Source organism: Vanacampus margaritifer, chromosome 11 (assembly GCF_051991255.1).
Source record: "Vanacampus margaritifer isolate UIUO_Vmar chromosome 11, RoL_Vmar_1.0, whole genome shotgun sequence".
In the NCBI taxonomy this organism is placed as follows: Eukaryota; Metazoa; Chordata; class Actinopteri; order Syngnathiformes; family Syngnathidae; genus Vanacampus; species Vanacampus margaritifer.
The window spans coordinates 23,952,865-23,971,016 of NC_135442.1; the positions used below are offsets into that span (position 1 = coordinate 23,952,865).

Consider the following 18,152-nt stretch of genomic DNA (forward strand, 5'->3'; position numbering starts at 1 on the left):
CCACTGGAAGTGGCGACGCAGCACAAAGTAGAGTAAAAGCTTATAGTAAAAAGTAGGGTCCTAGCTGTGATGTAGTCATGACGTTTTTGGCAGTACAAGCCTGATAATCAAAATTAATAAACCCGTTTTCCACAGAGAAGCAAGAAAAAGGCTTTATTAGTTACTCAAAACAGAGAGTAATAACCATATTAGGCGATTGTGTGAGTACGAGAGCGCAAGCCGTCAAAATGACTGCTCTGGGAGATCTAGTTGTTTAAGAATTCTAGTAGTCCTAGTGTTAAAGAAGTGAATATTAATGCTATCTTAGATGGAAAACAGCAAAGAAAAGCTACTGTTTATCAAAAATTACAAAAGTAAACTCCTACAACGTCATCACATGGCACTTCCTGGTCTTCTTCTTTTAAATTACTGGTGGATCACATCTCTATGGTGTATACCGACCACTTACAGCGGCGGAGTCCCCTCTCAATATTCCCGAAAGAAGAACACATGTAAACGGGCACAAGTTGCATGCCCGTTTTGCGCATTTTCAGTAAATTTGCTTTAAAAATTCTAAACAATTGGATGGAAACCTGACTTCTGTCTCACTTCACTTAGGCTCTTGTCCCCTTCCGTGACTCGTCCGGGATGTATTTTTCACTGAGGGGATGCCGGCGAGCTCCATATTAGTCTCAAAGTAGTAGATCCTTGTGGTTGCTGGTGAAGTGTTGAAAAGAGTGTGGGAAATGTCAGACAATGTCCCTATTTTCTAAAAAGAGGAAGTGATTGAAGCTGCTACAACAGGATGCTGAGTCAGTGCCCAGAAGTGACATTTTTGGGAGTGGTGACAGTGATGAGAGTGGGTTGTTGTGAATTAGTCCCACTGTTACGTGACAATGGAGCAGAAGTGCAGCATAGGGCTTTCTCATGTCACATTTTTTAGAAACAGGCAAATAACAAAAGATTGGTGGGTGGGCACATACTCCAAAGATGTTCAAAACACAATGTCAGTGTTCACTTATTCTAATTGTCATGTATGTTATTACAGTACTTTGAACAGATTCCAGATGTAGCTGCTGACCAGCTGTCCTTTTTTGGAGGCGCAGTGGAGATTGCCGACTTCTGTCCTTTCAGTCAGGAGTTCAGCTGGCACATGAGTGGAGAGTATCAGAGAAACTCTAACTGCAGAGTGTCAGAAAACCAACCAGGTAATTTTCACACTTCTACAGTTATTGCCAACTGCAAAAATTAAGATTTTATTTTGAAGATTGTTTATTAATCAGTGTAACCTCATGGGAGACATTCAGGATAACATTTGGTTTCTTGATAAAAACAATGCAAATGATCAGACATTTATTACAATTATTATTTTCTATAAATTTCCCAAATCCGCCAAAAATCCTTCGATTGATTGATCCTTCGATTGTGGAACAGCTATTGCGGGACTATGAATCGGTTGAGTGAGGCTATACACAGTTGTCATCTTTTCAAGGTCTCATAGTATCAAAATTGTTGGAAAAATTGTATAATAAGTTATCACATGAATAAGCACTTTACTATTTGCTGCAATTGAAATGCTACACCCACACACTTACACCAGATGCATGTTTGTTTGTTTTTATCATTGTGAGTTGAGTACCGCCTTTTGTTCCGCCTTCTAAACTTGCTGAGTGCTGAGAGCATCCACTTCCTCTTTTCTGCAGAAAGACAAACTTGGGTGTGGTCCTTGATTCCTGTCTCACGGAGTTGTATCATTTGAGGAAGATTTAAACGTAACCTTGACAAAAATGCACTTAAGTGGGGTTTTCTATCAATAATATGCATCCCAGCCTGTCTACAATCCTACCAGGTATGAAAAAAGTCAGTATGCGACTTCTTTAGCTTTCTCCTCCTTTCTAAAATGTGTGCTTCAAACGGGCAGATTAAACTTCCGTGACTTGGTGATGTCAAAAAGACATGGAAGTGCACTCGAGCCCACCCCCTCGGGTTAGTGGCACTGCCTCTGGTAAAGGTTTGTCACATCCACAGAAATTCGAGAAGCTGGCTGCTCCTTTTTTTTTTCTTCTCCTGCTTGCATACTCCATGGAAAACAATGGGGAAACAACGACCATGAAGAAAGGGTTGCTCTTTTGTCCGAGTCTTTGAAAAGACAGTGGATTAATTTTATTTTTGAAGGCCGTTGTACCAACAGCATTTCCGGAAGGACTGTTTTGTTAAAACGTGAAAGATGTAAATTTAACAAATTATTTTGAATTACAGATGTGCCATATCATACCTTCTACCATATTACCGGTGTATTTTTAGTGCCTAAAGTGGGAGCTACATTTGTCGTGTGGAGGTTGTTTGGTTACAAGAGGTCAGATATGATAAAGCAGACGGTGATTGATAATGCTGAAGCGGTCACATATTGTTTTGCCAAGATACAATCTGGGGTGGTTATTTTGCCGTGACTGGCAACTCGCCACCTAGTTGACGTTACTTACTTGATGGTAACCAGCTGCTAAGTGGTCTCAACGAGACGGCTTGCACGTTGTGACTAAGCAGTGACCTAAATGTGCACATTTGTGTTATTCATAACCGCTTGTAAATGCCTATAAGCATTCACGGCAAATCAGAGACATTCACAGGAAAATAACCCTCTCAGGAGAGTTGCCAGTTACGGCAAAATAACCACTGCCTAAACAACCACAAACTAGCGCTACAGCATAGTGTCTGTTGTAACGTTATTTTACTTTTTCTTACGGTGAAATGGTATGCCTCTTTTCCACATATTAACTCTTTTACCCCCAAAAATGTTTAATGACGAATACTAAAATCATGATGAATGCCGACATAAACGTTTATTGACGTTTACTATGTTTATTATTTGTTTGGCGAACTTGTGGGGAGCGTGCTCCCATCCTTTTCACTTACTGACTTGGTCAGACTTTTCTCCACAGCTAGACAAACTGCTTGTTTTCCCCTTCTCTGACTTTGATTCGGTCAGGCTTCGCTCCGCAACCGGACAAGCTGTTAGTCAATGGTACATGTTTTGTGCCGTGCAGGTGAATCCAGGAGGGTCGTTCAGCGACCTTCACAGCATTCGGGGTCGTCAACAACACTTACAAGGACCTTCCCTTCTTGGGCTGGACCTTGTCACAACCCTTGATGGGAGGTTGGCCTTCCTGCAGAGGCAAAGAGTCATCTGGCATTTGATTACACATTTTCACTTCCTTGCCATTTAACAATCTCCTCATATAGTCACTTAAATCAATTTCTTTCATCTACTCGGCTTAACTGGTTATTTACAATAGGCACATTAAATAGTCTACCCCCGTCCCTTCCCCCTCCCCTGTCCGCCTTCCGCCCCCTCCCCTGGGCCAGGGGCTCCATCCGTGGCCCGGGTCTCGGCGCTCCGGGGGCCCTTGGTGTTGTGCCCGCTCCGCTCCGGTGGACCTCCTGGCACCTTGGGCGGGCCCCAGTATGCGGGGGGCGAGCCCTATCGCCCCGCCAGGCTGGTCCCATATACGATACGATACGATATACTTTTATTTTCCCCGTGAGGGACTTTTTCCTGGACTCCGTCCAGCTGCAGTTTACAGTAAAGAGAAAACAACAGAATAGAAAGAGATAAAATTCAAATTAAATAAATAAGAAGTGCAGCAATAAGTAGAAGACTTCCCAGAAGTCTTCACAGAAGTGTACATGTGTAGAGAAGTACATACATGAGGACTGCACACACCCGTACACACACACACACTCCTATATATATATATATTACACGCACACAACATTGCACCATATATCTTATTGCACTGGGTTAATGTCGGTTGTTAAGCAGTTTGATGGATGTCGGCAGGAATAAGTTCTTGTAGCGGTTCAGCCTGGTTCTGGGGGCCCTGAATCTCCTGCCAGAAGGCAGTAGCTGGAACTCATGATGCAGAATGTGAGTCGGGTCAGTAATAATTTTCTGTGCCAGTCTGGTGACGGACCGCTCATAAAGCATCTGTAGGGAAGGATGATTCCTGACCCCCATGATCTTCATGGCAGTCCGCACCAGACCGGCAATCTGTGACCTTGACTGCACAGTCAGGTTGCCGTACCAGGCCGCAATGCCGTATCTGATGATACTTTCCAATGCAGCCCGGTAGAACAACAGCATGATCCTCTGCTCCACTCCATAGACCCTAAGTCTGCGTAGGAAATGGAGACGCTGTTGGAGTTTGGAGCACAGACTTCCAACATGTACCCTCCAGCTGAGTGTGTTGTCGATGTGGACCCCCAGATACCTGTATGAACCCACCTGGCTGATGTGGTTGTTTTTAACTCTTTCACTGCCACTGACGTTTAAAGACGTCAAGTAAAAACCTACGCTTCACTGTCAATGACGTCAAAAGACGTCATCCAATGATTTATTTTTTTTTTTTTGAAACGGGTAGAGGAAACCCTTCCGCATGTCTGGTGAAAGTTTCCAGTCTGTCTGTTGTGCCTAATGACTATTTTTGGACCCTAGAGGGCAGCGATGACTCTCTTTTGACAAGATCGGGTGGGCGTCAGTAGAGGCGGAGCTAGAGCGTCGAGCAGGAGATGAGAATGGAAGACAAAGGAAAAATGGCGGCCGGTCGTGAGGAGCTCACGCCGGAGACGTTTTTTTCAAAGACCAAAAGCATCGCTGAAAAAGCACATTGTTGACGACGATGATCATCATCGATGATGAAGATGAGGGTGGTGACTCCGTGGTTGAGAAGCATTGACGCGGCAGTAGAAGACGTTAGATGGAGCTAGATGGAGGAGGGAACGGGCAATGGCGAGCGTTTGCAAGCAGCTCTACACTTACAAGACGAAAGGCATCGACCAACGCTAAAATAGTACATTGATGACGACGATGATCATCCTCGATGATGATGAAGGTGAATCCGAGCTTGACGGCGAAATTGGAACCGCTGACGCGGCAGCTATGACGGTGTCGTAACGCGGAGCGCAACCGAGCACGCACAGGCGGACGTTCGATCGGACGACGGAGAGTGCCCCGAGTCCAATGCATATTCATCGGAGGAAGTGTGTACAGTCTGCTACTTGCTTTTTATTCCCCGGAAAAAAAGGCCGTCAAGAAAGTGTAACGTTTGCACGCAAAACGGACCAATGTGAAAGTGAAAGTAAACTGTTGTGCGAGTCCTGGCGTCTCCTTGCACGCAGGAGAGCGTTACAAAAGGAAAAACTGTACTTGAAACATCCACATAATTGTAAGTAGTACCACAGTTGCACACATTTGTAAATAGTTTGCGAAATTGTTATGTCAAATTGTTACACTGTTGAATGGAAATAAACGTATTTTGCAATCAAAAAACACTTTTTCATTGTTGGTGAAAGCGTTTTACAGAAGTAAAGCACTATTTAGGTGTTTGTGGCATCATTCATGGACAAAAAGAAGTGTACAATTCACTAGAGTGCATGAAATCGTTTCACAAAAAGCTCTTTTTCTCCGTTTTTTGTTTCAAAAGAGAGAATTTCGGTGAAAGTAACCATTTTCTATTGTTGATTACTGAAGAACGGAATAAGGTAGAAACAAACTTTTTTTTTCTGATGAAAGATGAGAGTCCAATATTTCATTTGGTAGTATGTGTGTTTCCATAGTCCAAACACAACATTTTCTGTGGACCTTGAAAGATCACTCAAAATGCTTAAATCGGCTGGCAGTGGGGACAACCCGTTTCTGAAAACGTCTGGCAGTGAAAGAGTTAATGACGACTGGCCTGTGGTCACCAACAGTTTTTGGATCAAATATCACCTCCTCTGTCTTCCCCACATTGAGCACAAGATGATTCCGGTCACACCACTGGACAAATTTCTCTATTTCTGAGAAATAGTCCAGTGGGCTACCGCCGGCCTGCAGCAAGCTGACGATAGCTGTGTCATCAGAGAACTTAATGATAAAGTTCTCTGGGTGTGATGTCACACAATCATTTGTGTACAACGTGAAGAGGACCGGGGAGCTGACGCAGCCCTGTGGGGCGCCTGTGCTTATCAATCTGGGTTCCGAGAGGGAGCTGTTGACCTTGACTTGCTGTGTGCGCTGTGTCAGGAAGGAGTGATACCACCTCGAGATGTACGGGTTCACATTCATCTCCTTCAGTTTACCCAAAAGCAGGTGCGGCTGCATTGTGTTGAACGCTGAGCTAAAGTCAACGAACAACACACGTGCATAAGCTTTCGGGCCGTCTAGGTGTTTGCTGACCAGATGTGTGATGCTGTTGATAGCATCGTCAGTGCCGCGACCCCGCTTGTAGGCAAACTGAAGGGAGTCTCAGTGTGCATCCACCTCCCCCCTAAGCCGAGTCACCATCAGCCTCTCGAAACACTTCATGACAATGGAAGTTAGAGCCACAGGCCTGAAGTCAATATTGACCACAGGACATTGTTTTTTAGGAACCGGGGTGATTACTGATTTTTTCCAGAGACTGGGAATGGAGTGTGAGTCCACAGATCTCTGGAAGATGGGCTGCCATGCCGCTGTGAGCTTCTCTGCACAGGATTTTAGCAGAAGGGCAGATATCCCATCCAGTCCTGAGGCCTTTTTTGTGCAGACAGACCTAAAAGCAAATTGGACATCATGGGGATGAATCACCAGCCTTGAGTCCTGCTCATTCACTGAAATGGACCTCAGGACCTCCCCACATTCAGAGGAGAAGTCCTGGGTTTTGAATCTTAAATAAAAGTCATTCAGCTCCCTTGCCTTCTGGAGGTCATTTAGGGTGCTGAGACCTTTTTGAGCAGGAGTCAAGTTGGTGAACCTCCTCATGGTGTCCCACATTTTCTTGGAGTTGTTAGCAGCAAAGTGTTGTTCTATAGACTCTTTGTGCTTCCTTTTTGCTTTTTTAAGCATGTGTTTGAGTTCTTTTTGAACCAGTTTGAGCTGGGCTCTGTCCTGGTTCTTAAATGCCCTTTTTTCGCGGTTAATACAGTCCTTTAGCCTCTTTAGTAATATACGGTTTGTTGTTGGGGTAAACAGTTATTTCCTTTGTTGGTATGATGTTGTCCACACAGAATTGAATATAGTCAGTTACAGTCACAGCAGCAGTATCCACATCCAGCCCATGAAAGGTATTCCACTCCGTGCATAGGAAACATCCTTTAAGGGTCTCAATGCTGTCATGAGACCAGCTTTTTACAGTCTTTCTCTGTGGTTTGCTGCGTTTGAGAGCTGTTTTGTAGGTTGGGATGAGGTGAATTGTGTTGTGGTCTGAGTTGGAGAGGGGGGGCGGGCTCTACTCGCATATGCGTTCTTCACGTTCTTATAGCATTTGTCCAGGACTCTGGCTCCCCTTGTTCCACATTTTACATACTGATGAAAACCCGGGAGAGACAGCTCCAATTTGCAGTGGTTGAGGTCTCCTAAGATGAAAACCGCCCGGGGCCTCCGGGCACCGTCGCAGTTGTTGTTGAACGCATTTGGAGACGAAGGCGGCGGCGCTGGCGGCGTTCCCGCTGGGCGGAACGTACACGGCGCAGAGGAAAATGTTTCCAAACTCCCTCGGTAGGTAACCCGGCCTCAGACTCAAGCAGAGAAGCTCCACGTCGGGGGTGCAGGTGATCTGCCGCACCGCGTAATTCCGACACCAGTTGTCGTTAATGTAAATAAAGACGCCCCCACCTCTGCTTTTTCCCGACGCCTCAGTCCTGTCGGCGCGAATGAGTGAGAATCCCTTGATCTCACACAAAGAGCCTGGGATGTCGCTGTGGAGCCATGTCTCCGTGAACACCATGGCGCAGGTGTCCCGGTGCTCGCGGCAGGCTGAGGTGAGGCTCCTCAGCTCATCCAGCTTGCTCTTTAAGGACCTCACGTTGCCGAGCAGCAAGGACGGCAGCGCTGGTCTGCATCCTCTCCTCCGGAGCTTTTGGCGTGCTCCACCTCGCTGTCCTCTCCTCCGGCGGCGTTTCCCTGGGTCTGCTCGCCGAATCTCCTCCGGCAGGTCGGGGGGTGGTGTGTCGCCTGTTGAGCGGAGGGCCTCTGATGTAGGACAACAAAGCCATGTCGTTCCTTTGTTCTTTTGTTTACACACGCCATGAGTAGATTAGGCTCCGTTCGGAGCCCCGACATGTGCTGTAACTCGCGGACAGATTGAGCTTAGAAAAAATTTGAGAACCAGGCGGGGGGGCCAAATGTGGTCAGGGAGGCCGCCCCATGGCGCTCCTATGTCGGGTATGGCAGGCGAGAGCCCCCGCTGCAGAGGCTCCAGAGGTGGCACTTTGAAAATATTTCGAAGATTGGTTGACTTAGAAAAAATTTGAGAACCAGGCAGGGGGGGCCAAATGTGGTCAGGAAGGCCGCCCCATGGGCTCAAGTGCCACCCAGAGCCGTTCGATACCGAGCCGGGGTGCGCCCGGAAGATGTTTTTGTTATATTTACAGATATATATAGATGCTAAACGAGAGGGCCAAGCACCCTAACCCCTGCGGGGATTCCACACGTAACGTTACATAGCTCAAAGGTTGCATTGTCATGGAATACACGGTGCATTCCATACCATAAATACTAAAATATATTCTTGTTATTTTTTAATTAACTAATTTATTAATTGTTATTCTATAATTCAGACTGGTGGAGGAACTATGCAGCAGAACGCTATGGACCAGACTCTGTGTGTGTGTACCAGAAGTCAGCCTTTATAATGGAGCAGTGCACCAAGAAGATCACTTACCCTGACTGGGGATCTGGATGTTACAAGGTACTAGCAAGATGATACAAGGTACTGGGGAGTGGGGGGCACAAACATCTTTACCAGATAAAAATGCACGAAACTCCTTTCGCTGTTCAAATTAAACAAGGAAACGGTGAGTAATTCTGCGAAAACATAATTAATTGCTGCATCCATTCGTCTGTTAGGTTTGTTTGTTTCCCCCCGCCATCGGCACTTATTGGTTTCGTCCTGCCTAAACAACGCCTGATTGGTCCGATCGAAAAAAGATAGACTGCAAACATATCAGCCTGGAGCGGGACAAGATGTATTCTCCGGAGTTTGTAAACTCCCAAATACCGCGAGAATTCATCTGGCTGGCAAGGTTATAAGAAATGACTGATCAACTCAAAACTGGAGTTGCGATTATAATGCAAAGTAGCTGATGGGAAGTGAAAGTGCAATCATGTCACAGAGTGCAAACTGGCCTACGGTCCTCCGATCACTTTCATTTCATTCATTTCATTTATTTGTTTATTTTTAAATATGGGACAGAACATATTAATGAACATTTACAAATGTAAATATGTATGGGATTGTAGTCGTTTGACTACAATTTCTTTATCTTTAAAATCAGTGCTAGTCTTGAGCTTGCAAAACTCTGCTCCCCAAAACTGAATTCTGCAGGTATTGCTTCCCCCAATGAATGACTGTTATCCCCAGATCGATACCTTATTTTTATAGCATTCCATACTTTCTTTTATGGTCATCTAACCTTTAACTGAATTATTATTGGTTGGTACACAGCAAAATCGCCAGTGTTAGATTAACACTAGAAAAGTGTTTATGTGTCCACACCAATGTGTGTAAATCTGACACTTTTCAAAATGTTACTTTTCTCACACTTAACCAGTGTTACTCCAACACAGTATAGTGTTTAAAATATTCACTGGTAAACACTGAGTAGTACTGTTGAAAGTACTCTATACTAGTGTCAGTGTTAAACATTTAATTCTACCAAACTTACATTTAACTCTGGTATTTAAACACTTATGAGTGCATTGCCCTCGTGTCAGTGTTAAACTTTTAACTCAAACTCCATTTTACTCTGGTAAATGGTACTTCATTTATATAGTGTTTTTCTTCCTTATAAGGCCCTCAAAGCACTTTACATTTTGACTACTGATGACCAGTGTTGGGAATAACGGCGTTTAGAATAACGGCGTTAGGTAACGTCGTTCTTTTTTCATAAACGAACTAATCTAACTAATTATTCTCCCCATATTTGAAACTATGTTATCGTTATTGTATGTGAAATGAGTTGTTGTACAATACATTTATTAGTTTCAAGGCTCGAAGTAAGCTTACAGTAGTTTCCGGTAAATCCATTCATGGAAATGTCATTTGCGCACAGTTAGAGGCACTGTTGTTGTCGCATTTCATCACAATAAAGGTGTCTTGACAGCTGGAATGTGTAGTGACTTTTATTTTGGAGGTACTACTGGAAGCAGGTCATGACATGATGTTAGCATTTTAGCAAGTCCACGTCCCTCGCTTGGAACTCATTCAGTTTTTGACAACTTTGACAAGACCGACGTAGATTAAAATAACAGTAGAATTTGCCGAAAAACGGCCGCCATGGAAAGCAATTTGTTGACAATTCTGTTCCACCAAGAACCATTACAGGACATCGCAACTCCAGAAGCATTATGACAGCGATAAAGATAAGTCACATAGCGACACACGCCTAGCATAATTAATCGCGCTAACAATTTTATTTCTCTTAACCGTCTGTGCTACAACTTTCCACAAATTACATATAGGTGACATATGTGCCACAAATCACCATATATCCAGTATTTATTTTATTATGGGACTGCTTTGCGAAGCAAGCAGGCACATATTGTTATTCTACCTAGGACAGTGGTTTATTTTTCTTGTCGTTATTATTATGGGACTGCTTTGCGAAGCAAGCAGGCACATATTGTTATTCTACCTAGGACAGTGGTTTATTTTTCTTGTTATGGGACTGCTTTGCGAAGCAAGCAGGCACATATTGTTATTCTACCTAGGACAGTGGTTTATTTTTCTTGTTGTTATTATGGGACTGCTTTGCGAAGCAAGCAGGCACATATTGTTATTCTACCTAGGACAGTGGTTTATTTTTCTTGTTGTTATTATTATATATTATTCCACGATTTTTCCGCTAAAATGCGGCCCGTACCGTACATCGCACCGGCACAAATGAGGTATCAAACGATGCGGCTCGATCTGACTCGCTGCGCTATTATTTTTCTAAGAATTCCCAGTTACCTTGGCGACGCTATTCCCAAAAAACTCCCAAATTAACTCCCCATTGGGAATGAATGGGAAAAAAATCACACTTCAAGCACCTTTTTCCAAGACACGCTGCGCGCGCATACGTTATCCGACCGATACGAATTTTAGCTCATTTTGTAGGAATTTGTCCCATCTTTAGCTCAGTGTCGAAATCTTTTTTAAGGAATGAAAGCCCCCCCCCCCTGTTCGGGTTCAAAGACAGTAGCTGAATTAGCTTTCTCACACACTCTGTTGGCTAATTAGCCATCCAGTGCCGGGAACCAAATAATGTATTAGAAAAAATTTCACTTCAACTCGTCACCACTGCCACAATCTTTTGTCACTAGACGTCAAATTCTCACATTTTGTAGTCACGAGTGTCTTCTTTCAGACAAACTAACTTTTATTTGGCTAAGGTGTCATTTAGTGCCTTTATTTTCCCTTTAAGCGAAGAGAAATTGGACTCTCTCGCCAATCTCTTCCATGTTAATTTGGGTGTTTTTTTCCTCTTCATTTCGGATAAATCATACATTTTCAACCTGCTCTCATTTGGTCATTTTTCATCCGATTAAAAAAATTACAACATGCTCGTGTTCCCCAAACCCTTGCCGTTCTAACAAGCCATTTCTTGAATCTGTATCTTGAAGAGTTAAGTCGTGAGAGGCTTTTGTTCCAGGGGTGCGTCTGTCATACAATCTCAATGGAATGCAACCAATCTTGATGATAGTTGGATCTAGTCTTCTCTCTTTTCCCTGATTGGTTCGTTTTCTGCTTGTCTGTGCTGTGGCCAATGAGAGACGCTTTAATGACACCAATTAGAAGTTTCTCGAGAACCTACTCCTCCCATTTCATCTCGTCTGAGGTAAGTTGCAAGGCAATTGTTTGTAGTCTGGTGAATAATGCTAAATAAGTGTGATTTTGCAAGTTTTCCCCATCCTAAACTACATCACGTTAATACTGGCGATGTATTGAAACGTATTTGATGTGTTTGAACGTTATGTTGCTGTTTTAACAAGATTGGAAAAGTTAAGTGCTAGAGATGGTAGCCTACATGCTAGCTGCACCTGCTAGCGCTAGCAAAGAGCTAGCAGATGTTACATTAAAGTTTTAATGTGCAGTAAAAAAAAACTAAGAAAAGTTTGAGTAGGCTCTAAATCTCAATTGTGTACATCTCTCGTTGCTACAATATACAGTAAGGCTTTTGTCTCGTCTGTCGTCGACGTGGGGGGGGGGGGGGGGGTTGAGTGGCGTGTCGACGGTGTAGCGAAGCGGCGCCAATGAGGGATTTCGGAGAACATGCTCGTGTTCCCCAAACCCTTGCCGTTCTAACGAGCCCTTTCTTGAATCTGTATCTTCAACCGTTAAGTCGTGAGAGGCTTTTGTACAAGGGGTGCTTCTCTCATGCGATCTCAATGCAATGTGGGTGCGTGACGTCACTTCAACTCGTCACCATGGCAACGATCTTTTGTCACTAGACGTCAAATTCTCACATTTTGTAGTCACGAGTGTCTTCTTTCAGACAAACTAACTTTTATTTGGCTAAGGTGTCATTTAGTACCTTTATTTTCACCTTAAGCAAGAGAAGTCGGACTAATTCGCCTGTCTTGTACATGTTAATTTCAGGCGCCTTCCTCTCTCCATTTCTGATAACTCATAAGTTTTCAACCTGCTCTCATTTGGTCATTTTTTATCCGATTAAGAAAATGAGAACATGCTCGTGTTCCCCAAACCCTTGCCGTTCTAACGAGCCATTTCTTGAATCTGTATCTTCAACCGTTAAGTCGTGAGAGGCTTTTGTACAAGGGGTGCTTCTCTCATGCGATCTCAATGCAATGTGGGGCGCGTGACGGCTCCAAGTCAAAAATGTATGTGCTCTTAAAGTGACAGTGACATATTTTTAGATTATGGTTAACTTCCACATTTCTTGACCGATTCCAGTCATTTAAATTTTAAACTGTTCAGCTCATTTACATTTTTTTAAATACATGTTCAGGGACAGTGAGATACTTTTAGTTGATGTTGATTATGGTTAACTTCCACATTTCTTGAGCGATTCCAGTGGTTTAAATTTTAAACTGTTCAGCTCATTACCAAAGAGTCAGCAGTCCCATTCAAAATTTCCGCGGGAATTTTTCTAGTTGTTATTATTATATATTATTCCACGATTTTTCCGCTAAAATGCGGCCCGTACCGTACATCGCACCGGCACAAATGAGGTATCAAACGATGCGGCTCGATCTGACTCGCTGCGCTATTATTTTTCTAAGAATTCCCAGTTACCTTGGCGACGCTATTCCCAAAAAACTCCCAAATTAACTCCCCATTGGGAATGAATGGGAAAAAAATCACACTTCAAGCACCTTTTTCCAAGACACGCTGCGCGCGCATACGTTATCCGACCGATACGAATTTTAGCTCATTTTGTAGGAATTTGTCCCATCTTTAGCTCAGTGTCGAAATCTTTTTTAAGGAATGAAAGCCCCCCCCCCCTGTTCGGGTTCAAAGACAGTAGCTGAATTAGCTTTCTCACACACTCTGTTGGCTAATTAGCCATCCAGTGCCGGGAACCAAATAATGTATTAGAAAAAATTTCACTTCAACTCGTCACCACTGCCACAATCTTTTGTCACTAGACGTCAAATTCTCACATTTTGTAGTCACGAGTGTCTTCTTTCAGACAAACTAACTTTTATTTGGCTAAGGTGTCATTTAGTGCCTTTATTTTCCCTTTAAGCGAAGAGAAATTGGACTCTCTCGCCAATCTCTTCCATGTTAATTTGGGTGTTTTTTTCCTCTTCATTTCGGATAAATCATACATTTTCAACCTGCTCTCATTTGGTCATTTTTCATCCGATTAAAAAAATTACAACATGCTCGTGTTCCCCAAACCCTTGCCGTTCTAACAAGCCATTTCTTGAATCTGTATCTTGAAGAGTTAAGTCGTGAGAGGCTTTTGTTCCAGGGGTGCGTCTGTCATACAATCTCAATGGAATGCAACCAATCTTGATGATAGTTGGATCTAGTCTTCTCTCTTTTCCCTGATTGGTTCGTTTTCTGCTTGTCTGTGCTGTGGCCAATGAGAGACGCTTTAATGACACCAATTAGAAGTTTCTCGAGAACCTACTCCTCCCATTTCATCTCGTCTGAGGTAAGTTGCAAGGCAATTGTTTGTAGTCTGGTGAATAATGCTAAATAAGTGTGATTTTGCAAGTTTTCCCCATCCTAAACTACATCACGTTAATACTGGCGATGTATTGAAACGTATTTGATGTGTTTGAACGTTATGTTGCTGTTTTAACAAGATTGGAAAAGTTAAGTGCTAGAGATGGTAGCCTACATGCTAGCTGCACCTGCTAGCGCTAGCAAAGAGCTAGCAGATGTTACATTAAAGTTTTAATGTGCAGTAAAAAAAAACTAAGAAAAGTTTGAGTAGGCTCTAAATCTCAATTGTGTACATCTCTCGTTGCTACAATATACAGTAAGGCTTTTGTCTCGTCTGTCGTCGACGTGGGGGGGGGGGGGGGTTGAGTGGCGTGTCGACGGTGTAGCGAAGCGGCGCCAATGAGGGATTTCGGAGAACATGCTCGTGTTCCCCAAACCCTTGCCGTTCTAACGAGCCCTTTCTTGAATCTGTATCTTCAACCGTTAAGTCGTGAGAGGCTTTTGTACAAGGGGTGCTTCTCTCATGCGATCTCAATGCAATGTGGGTGCGTGACGTCACTTCAACTCGTCACCATGGCAACGATCTTTTGTCACTAGACGTCAAATTCTCACATTTTGTAGTCACGAGTGTCTTCTTTCAGACAAACTAACTTTTATTTGGCTAAGGTGTCATTTAGTACCTTTATTTTCACCTTAAGCAAGAGAAGTCGGACTAATTCGCCTGTCTTGTACATGTTAATTTCAGGCGCCTTCCTCTCTCCATTTCTGATAACTCATAAGTTTTCAACCTGCTCTCATTTGGTCATTTTTTATCCGATTAAGAAAATGAGAACATGCTCGTGTTCCCCAAACCCTTGCCGTTCTAACGAGCCATTTCTTGAATCTGTATCTTCAACCGTTAAGTCGTGAGAGGCTTTTGTACAAGGGGTGCTTCTCTCATGCGATCTCAATGCAATGTGGGGCGCGTGACGGCTCCAAGTCAAAAATGTATGTGCTCTTAAAGTGACAGTGACATATTTTTAGATTATGGTTAACTTCCACATTTCTTGACCGATTCCAGTCATTTAAATTTTAAACTGTTCAGCTCATTTACATTTTTTTAAATACATGTTCAGGGACAGTGAGATACTTTTAGTTGATGTTGATTATGGTTAACTTCCACATTTCTTGAGCGATTCCAGTGGTTTAAATTTTAAACTGTTCAGCTCATTACCAAAGAGTCAGCAGTCCCATTCAAAATTTCCGCGGGAATTTTTCTAGTTATTATATATTATTCCACGATTTTTCCGCTAAAATGCGGCCCGTACCGTACATCGCACCGGCACAAATGAGGTATCAAACGATGCGGCTCGATCTGACTCGCTGCGCTATTATTTTTCTAAGAATTCCCAGTTACCTTGGCGACGCTATTCCCAAAAAACTCCCAAATTAACTCCCCATTGGGAATGAATGGGAAAAAAATCACACTTCAAGCACCTTTTTCCAAGACACGCTGCGCGCGCATACGTTATCCGACCGATACGAATTTTAGCTCATTTTGTAGGAATTTGTCCCATCTTTAGCTCAGTGTCGAAATCTTTTTTAAGGAATGAAAGCCCCCCCCCCCTGTTCGGGTTCAAAGACAGTAGCTGAATTAGCTTTCTCACACACTCTGTTGGCTAATTAGCCATCCAGTGCCGGGAACCAAATAATGTATTAGAAAAAATTTCACTTCAACTCGTCACCACTGCCACAATCTTTTGTCACTAGACGTCAAATTCTCACATTTTGTAGTCACGAGTGTCTTCTTTCAGACAAACTAACTTTTATTTGGCTAAGGTGTCATTTAGTGCCTTTATTTTCCCTTTAAGCGAAGAGAAATTGGACTCTCTCGCCAATCTCTTCCATGTTAATTTGGGTGTTTTTTTCCTCTTCATTTCGGATAAATCATACATTTTCAACCTGCTCTCATTTGGTCATTTTTCATCCGATTAAAAAAATTACAACATGCTCGTGTTCCCCAAACCCTTGCCGTTCTAACAAGCCATTTCTTGAATCTGTATCTTGAAGAGTTAAGTCGTGAGAGGCTTTTGTTCCAGGGGTGCGTCTGTCATACAATCTCAATGGAATGCAACCAATCTTGATGATAGTTGGATCTAGTCTTCTCTCTTTTCCCTGATTGGTTCGTTTTCTGCTTGTCTGTGCTGTGGCCAATGAGAGACGCTTTAATGACACCAATTAGAAGTTTCTCGAGAACCTACTCCTCCCATTTCATCTCGTCTGAGGTAAGTTGCAAGGCAATTGTTTGTAGTCTGGTGAATAATGCTAAATAAGTGTGATTTTGCAAGTTTTCCCCATCCTAAACTACATCACGTTAATACTGGCGATGTATTGAAACGTATTTGATGTGTTTGAACGTTATGTTGCTGTTTTAACAAGATTGGAAAAGTTAAGTGCTAGAGATGGTAGCCTACATGCTAGCTGCACCTGCTAGCGCTAGCAAAGAGCTAGCAGATGTTACATTAAAGTTTTAATGTGCAGTAAAAAAAAACTAAGAAAAGTTTGAGTAGGCTCTAAATCTCAATTGTGTACATCTCTCGTTGCTACAATATACAGTAAGGCTTTTGTCTCGTCTGTCGTCGACGTGGGGGGGGGGGGGGGGTTGAGTGGCGTGTCGACGGTGTAGCGAAGCGGCGCCAATGAGGGATTTCGGAGAACATGCTCGTGTTCCCCAAACCCTTGCCGTTCTAACGAGCCCTTTCTTGAATCTGTATCTTCAACCGTTAAGTCGTGAGAGGCTTTTGTACAAGGGGTGCTTCTCTCATGCGATCTCAATGCAATGTGGGTGCGTGACGTCACTTCAACTCGTCACCATGGCAACGATCTTTTGTCACTAGACGTCAAATTCTCACATTTTGTAGTCACGAGTGTCTTCTTTCAGACAAACTAACTTTTATTTGGCTAAGGTGTCATTTAGTACCTTTATTTTCACCTTAAGCAAGAGAAGTCGGACTAATTCGCCTGTCTTGTACATGTTAATTTCAGGCGCCTTCCTCTCTCCATTTCTGATAACTCATAAGTTTTCAACCTGCTCTCATTTGGTCATTTTTTATCCGATTAAGAAAATGAGAACATGCTCGTGTTCCCCAAACCCTTGCCGTTCTAACGAGCCATTTCTTGAATCTGTATCTTCAACCGTTAAGTCGTGAGAGGCTTTTGTACAAGGGGTGCTTCTCTCATGCGATCTCAATGCAATGTGGGGCGCGTGACGGCTCCAAGTCAAAAATGTATGTGCTCTTAAAGTGACAGTGACATATTTTTAGATTATGGTTAACTTCCACATTTCTTGACCGATTCCAGTCATTTAAATTTTAAACTGTTCAGCTCATTTACATTTTTTTAAATACATGTTCAGGGACAGTGAGATACTTTTAGTTGATGTTGATTATGGTTAACTTCCACATTTCTTGAGCGATTCCAGTGGTTTAAATTTTAAACTGTTCAGCTCATTACCAAAGAGTCAGCAGTCCCATTCAAAATTTCCGCGGGAATTTTTCTAGTTGTTATTATTATATATTATTCCACGATTTTTCCGCTAAAATGCGGCCCGTACCGTACATCGCACCGGCACAAATGAGGTATCAAACGATGCGGCTCGATCTGACTCGCTGCGCTATTATTTTTCTAAGAATTCCCAGTTACCTTGGCGACGCTATTCCCAAAAAACTCCCAAATTAACTCCCCATTGGGAATGAATGGGAAAAAAATCACACTTCAAGCACCTTTTTCCAAGACACGCTGCGCGCGCATACGTTATCCGACCGATACGAATTTTAGCTCATTTTGTAGGAATTTGTCCCATCTTTAGCTCAGTGTCGAAATCTTTTTTAAGGAATGAAAGCCCCCCCCCCCTGTTCGGGTTCAAAGACAGTAGCTGAATTAGCTTTCTCACACACTCTGTTGGCTAATTAGCCATCCAGTGCCGGGAACCAAATAATGTATTAGAAAAAATTTCACTTCAACTCGTCACCACTGCCACAATCTTTTGTCACTAGACGT

The 18,152-nt window shown here is 43.2% G+C and overlaps 1 protein-coding gene across 4 annotated transcripts in view; it reads left to right on the top strand.

Moving 5' to 3' along the window:
* Positions 1-18,152, top strand: part of lmln (leishmanolysin-like (metallopeptidase M8 family)) — an 88,815-nt gene that overhangs the window by 56,042 nt on the left and 14,621 nt on the right. For 2 of the 4 annotated variants that reach the window (XR_013295848.1, XM_077579248.1), the window contains exons 13-14: positions 1,028-1,187; positions 8,554-8,684. Coding sequence is in view for 2 of the 4 variants with exons in the window: in XM_077579248.1 (XP_077435374.1) it covers positions 1,028-1,187; positions 8,554-8,684 (291 nt within the window). In the remaining 2 variants the exon portion in view is untranslated. Of the gene's footprint in view, positions 1-1,027; positions 1,188-1,682; positions 1,829-8,553; positions 8,687-8,842; positions 10,437-18,152 lie in introns of those variants that run through there. The other 2 variants (XR_013295849.1, XM_077579249.1) reach the window with 2 other exon arrangements.